Source organism: Phoca vitulina, unplaced genomic scaffold (assembly GCF_004348235.1).
Source record: "Phoca vitulina isolate PV1807 unplaced genomic scaffold, GSC_HSeal_1.0 scaffold5, whole genome shotgun sequence".
In the NCBI taxonomy this organism is placed as follows: domain Eukaryota; kingdom Metazoa; phylum Chordata; class Mammalia; order Carnivora; family Phocidae; genus Phoca; species Phoca vitulina.
Window position 1 is genome coordinate 52,723,099 of NW_022589708.1, and position 6,000 is coordinate 52,729,098.

General features: G+C 39.0%; 1 protein-coding gene across 1 annotated transcript in view; it reads left to right on the plus strand.

Annotated features, from left to right (window-relative positions):
• Positions 1-5,783, plus strand: part of TNFSF11 (TNF superfamily member 11) — a 31,075-nt gene extending 25,292 nt beyond the window's left edge. Inside the window, exons 3-5 of the mRNA XM_032402485.1 lie at positions 52-97; positions 178-276; positions 4,223-5,783. Coding sequence (XP_032258376.1) covers positions 52-97; positions 178-276; positions 4,223-4,644 — 567 coding nt within the window. The 3' untranslated portion in view covers positions 4,645-5,783. The remainder of the gene's footprint in view (positions 1-51; positions 98-177; positions 277-4,222) is intronic.
• The last annotated feature ends 217 nt before the right edge of the window (positions 5,784-6,000 follow it).

The window sequence follows — 6,000 nt, forward strand, 5'->3', positions numbered from 1 at the left end:
CTTGACTGGAAGAGTGAATATATAAATAAGATTTTTGTCTTTTTATTTCAGGAATTGCAACATATTGTTAGATCACAACACATCAGAGCAGAAAAAGGTAAGCATGGATCTGCATAAATATTTGAAATCATATAGGGTCAGTACTCTTGGGGCTAACATTGTTTCTCTCATCTCCAGCTATGATGGAAGGTTCATGGTTAGACCTGGCCAGGAGGGGCAAGCCTCATACTCAGCCTTTTGCTCATCTCACTATTAATGCCACTGACATCCCATCAGGTAAGTTCCATTTGCATCCAGCCTGAAAAAGATTTCAAGAGTCCTTTATCAGTCCATTTGAATACTCCAAACTATTATTAGCCGGTTACTAAAATTTTGAGAGCCCTTAACTTCTAGACCAGAAGAAAGATCATTTGGTATTCAGTTGATAATCTATATTGTGGAAACAGTTATTCTCAACTCTGCCAGAATGGACGTCATCACTCTTCATTTTCAGATCATCAAAATGGGTGCTTATTTTTAATGACTGCCAGTTGAGGTTGCAGAACTGGGAAGGACAATCCCTTGTTCTGTTCATCTGTATTTCCCCAAACCAAAGTTGGTACATCCCCATTGCCAACCTATAAAGTGCATGGATTTATCTCTTGCAGAGTTCCAGGTAGGGCCTTAACAGAGTAATGTTTAAGAGGTGGTAGCCCTCTAGAATAGAAGACATACTCCTCCTTCTCCAAGGGCTTATCACTTTCTCTGGATCAGAATTTAGCTCAATGCCCTGGAGAGCTGATTATGTTTTAGAAATGAGGAAACCCAGAGCTCTGTGCCTACATCTAACCAGGGCCCCAGCTATTTCACCATGTAATCCCCACTGGGACTCTACCTTGGGATAGGTGAACATCCAAAGGTTAAAAGAACATTACAATAGAGTGTCAATTGACATTATTATTATTATCATGCCATTTGTTCAACATACAATGTACCAGGCATTTCACTGTATTCATTATCTCCACTCCTTACCACAACCTTGCAAGGTAAGTGATTATCATTCAGATTTGCAGACAAGGAAACTGAGGTCCACATAGTTTATCTGCTCAAGGTCATAGGGGTGGTAGGATTAGAAGTTGAGTTCCACTCCGGTTGATTTCCAAGTCCATGGTTTTTACACTATAGGCCATCATATTAGTACCCTGTGGCCAGTTGGCTTTGTCAGAGGGGAAAACAATTCGGGGCTCTTATGTTCTTATTTTCCCATAAGAAGTAGATTAATGTAGTTTTAATAGCAGGGGCTCATATTCTGACTGCCTGGGTATGAAGCCCCACTGTACTACGTACTGGCTGTGTGACCTCAGGCAAATTATTGGAATCATTAGTGTGTCAGTTTCTTTACGGGGATGGAGATCGTATTTACCTCATGGGGTGGCCATGGAGACTCAACGAGGCAATGTCAGAGCATGCTGACATGGAAGCTGGCATCTAGTAAGCACTCCGTAAACGCAACTTGTTACTACTATTTGAGTTTTATTAAATGATTATACATATTCCACTTTGTTCTAAAAATGATTGAAGGCTAGTTTTTCTTGGAGTTAAAAAAAAAAACAAAAAACCACAACAACAACCCAAGTTTTAGTAATGATTTTGCAGCCACTCTCATAGCATGGGTTCCCAGAGAGATATTTCCGACTGCAGACATGGGAACTGAGAAACCAGCGCTTTGGTCGCACGTTCTCCTAAACCATCTATCCTGCCCCAGATGTCTGCTTCATAAACAAATTTTCTCTCCACACATGTGTATGTGTGCCTTATATTGAAGCTACACTAATTTTCTGAGTGAAAACTATTTTGCATATTAGCAAATGCAATCAAATTAATACTGATATATCAGCTGTTTGTACTATGAATGTACTCTGCGTTTATCTTTTCAGTTCATTTTAAATGACATATGATAAATATTACATTACACCGTGTGCCAAAGTCTGTTTGGCAATAGCAAGTGTGTTTTAGTTATAAAGCTCTCTCTTCAGGCACCTAGCAGCAAATTGTTGCCAAAAAACAAGGCAAAACTCCTAGTTATTTTCCGACGGTTATTGAGTTTGTGACTGAGTGAAATGAAGTAGTGTATGCTTCTGTTTAAGAAAATAGCATTTGCGTCTCTGGCTGAGCCAACAACTCCTTGAGTCCATTTATCTCCCAGTTTTGGCCAGTACTGCGTTCTTCAGAGGAAGATGGCTTTAATTACCATGTTCATTTTTGGCCTCTGTTTTATATTGATTTACACATAAGAAAAAAATCAAAATCTGCCTTATATTGACTGTTCGCTTCCTGAATAAAATGCATCGAGAAGTATTTTGTGAGGCCAGACTACATGGCTTTCTTAAGGGGGTGGCTCAGGCTAAATATTTGGAGACGCCTCTTCCCTAGCGCTTAACGGCACCACAGGGGATGAGGGGCTGGGGTAAAAGGTCATCAGCGTGCCTTGTTAGTCATGGAAACCTAGGATTGCCATGTGAGGTCCCTCAACTTGATAGCAGTGTATTTTTCTCTCCCTGTCTCCCGCTCTTCTCTATTCTTGAGTCTTCACATTCATTCACACTCCCTTTCTCCTCTGCATGCTGTGTGCATTCCATTATTTGCTCCAACAGTTTCCCTCGCTGACACTATGCTCTCCCCTTTCTCAGCCCATCCACATTTGATTGAAGTCCTCCCTGTCCCCTGGCTCCTGTGTCCCCCTCATTGGGCTGAGTGCTCCTGATCGCCATTCACTTCTGCAGCATTCACTTGGCAGTTGCTTAACTGAACTTCAACCAAGTGCTGTGTGACATGCAGCAATGAAAATATTATGTTTTCCATTTTATATGCCTACTTCTTATTTTCTTCACTATTAATGCTAAGTGCCTCGAGAGGATACTGCTTCATAACATTCTTAATTATGGGCAGAGTGAATCTCCAAAGAAACCCCCGCACAGTTATTTATTGAATGATTGATCAACTAAATGAATTGATGAATGGATGAATGGATGAATAAAAATAGAGATATGTTTAGTAGGGAACATGGACACTCCTTCCAATTCACTAGCTAACGGTGGAAGTGGCATGTGGTCAAGGTTTCTGTCTTTTCTCCCCTCCCTGTTTCCTATTCCTTTCTCACCTCTCCAGGCTATACCTATGAGCCCTTGGTCTAATACTAACTGATCCATCCCACTGAGAGAGTAGACTTTACCTTAGTCATTCTGCTTCTCTCTATTAAGAGTCATCATAGGAGATAAACTCTAAGACAAGTTATTAATTGAGAGAAGGACTGAATACAGGAGAAGGGCAAGAAGAGAGAAACATGTGATAACTTTAGATGGGAAACATCTTGAATTTTGTTTGCTCTGTCAATGGATTAGGTGGCTGTTTACCAGCCTGGAGGAATTACTTTACTAGTGTTTGTGGGGCTCTGATGAATAATCTTGCAGTCTCATCTTGATTCACTTGGGACCCTGGGATGATATTTATATTTGGAATGATATTTACATTTGGGGTGATATTTACGCTCTGGATGCTTTAATCTGGTATGACCTGAGGTAGGACCTCCAATGAAAAAGAAAGAAGTGTGCAAAGAGGATGCAGTGCCTGAAATGGCTTCTCAGGCTCACTCTAGCGCCCTCCTTTGGAGTTCAGGAAATAAACTGTCCTTGGAAGGGATCGGAACCATTGGAATCAAGCAGTCTGGAAGTTCTCTTCTTATACTTGTCTCTTGCTTTTCTGTATCAACTGCCTTTGGCTTATTCTGTCTTCAACCTTAAGTGATCTTTCTGATTCTGTTGACTGAATCTTGTACCTATTTTAAGTTCTCAGGTTCAGTAAGAATTCAACAAAGTCATTCTTGATTCTTCTGGGAAGAATTAAACTCTCTTTCCTTTGAATTCCCATAGCAATTATCTGCACCTTGGCTCTCAGGGTTCATTTCTTGCTTCTTAACTGAACACATACCATACCTAACAGTCATGTACTGTATGCTCCTGAGGGAAGGAAAACTGAGTTTTTGTCTTTGTACTCTCTCAGGTACCTCGCAGAGAGTACTAAGCACATCTTAATGCATTTCTGCCCTTTTAGAAAATAAATTCTGAGGAAGTATTCTCCCTTTGGAACAATAACTGTTATGTTTTTCTCCAACCTCATGGAATTGTGAGGATGTCCTTCTCATTGAAGGGGTGGATTTTAAATCATGTGCCTTTCCTGTCCTCAGGTTCCCACAAAGTGAGTCTGTCCTCCTGGTACCATGACCGAGGTTGGGCCAAGATCTCCAACATGACTTTCAGCAATGGAAAACTAATAGTTAACCAAGATGGCTTTTATTTCCTGTATGCCAACATTTGCTTTCGGCATCATGAAACTTCGGGAGACCTCGCCACAGAGTATCTTCAGCTGATGGTGTATGTTACTAAAACCAGCATCAAAATCCCGAGTTCTCATACCCTGATGAAAGGAGGTAGCACCAAATACTGGTCAGGGAATTCCGAATTCCATTTTTATTCCATAAACGTTGGGGGATTTTTTAAGCTACGATCTGGTGAGGAAATAAGCATCGAGGTATCCAACCCGTCACTACTGGATCCAGATCAAGATGCAACATACTTTGGGGCTTTTAAAGTTCTAGATATAGATTGAGTCCCATTTTGTGGAGCATTATTCTGTACTTCCTAGGATGTATGGGAAAAAAATGTTAAACAAGCCAAGAAAGATGTATATAGATGTGAGACTACTAAGGGGCATGACCCACAATGGTACAAGAAGACTCTTTCCATGCTTTTGACTCTGTAGTGAGCATGTGTATTTATAGCCAATGGGAGATGTTGGAGTAAAGTGTGTTACAGTCTGAAGGCTTTCTTACATAACGGCTTTTAAATTTTGTAATGGATTCCTAAAATTATACCAGATTAGAGCAATTATGATTGCCTTTATATGAAACTGCATTTGGGCTATGGGAGGGGTTAATTCTCTGGATCTAGCCTGTAGTTATGTACCACTTTGCAGCTCACGTGGGGAGGGTGTCATCTAATTGACAGTGGATGATCATCAGAAGGGTTAAGTTCCTTTGAATTGTTACATCATGCTGGAACCTGCAAATAAATACTTTTTCTAATGAGGAGAGAAAATATATGTATTTTTATATAATATCTAAAGTTATATTTCAGATGTAATGTTTTCTGTGCAAAGTATTGTAAATTATATTTGTGCCATAGTATTTGATTCAAATATTTAAAAATGTCTTGCTGTTGACATATTTAATGTTTTAAATGTACAGACATATTTAACTGGTGCACTTTGTAAATCCCCTGGGGAAAACTTGCAGCTAAGGGAAAAAAAAAATGTTGTTTGCTAATATCAACTGTATTATACTTCTTTACTCTTTTTAACTTAATAGATTTTTCAGACTTGTCAAGTCTGTGCAAAAAATTAAAATGGCTGCCTTGAATAATAAGCAGGATGTTGGCCACCAGGTGCCTTTCAAATTTAGAAGCTAATTGACTTTAGAAAGCTGACATTGCCAAAAAGTATACGTAATGGGCTACTGGAATCTGTCAAGAGTATTTATATAATTATTGAACAGGTGTTTTTTTCTACAAGTGTTGCAAATTGTAAATTTTGTGTTTTGTTTTGTTTTTTTTTTTTATGGAAAAGTTATCAGTGGCTTACCAGCAAAAAAAAAAAATCCCATTTTTAATATAGTTGATGATATTTTCTACTGTACAGTAAAAACATTGCCTTTGAATGTTAATTTTTTTTGGTACAAAAATAAATTTATAAGAAGACCTGCCTTGTGATATTGTGCTTCTCTTTCATGTCTGTCTTACTCTGTGATCCCATTCTCTCCAACATGCTGTTGTGGCTTCCATCTTTCCGAAGGTTACCGGGAGAAATGCAGGTTTAATTAAAAATTAGGAACAGATTCAATTAAATTAATGAACCTCCGAATTTGAAAAATAATATACAAGGGATATGTATGCAAGAATGGAGCCAGAT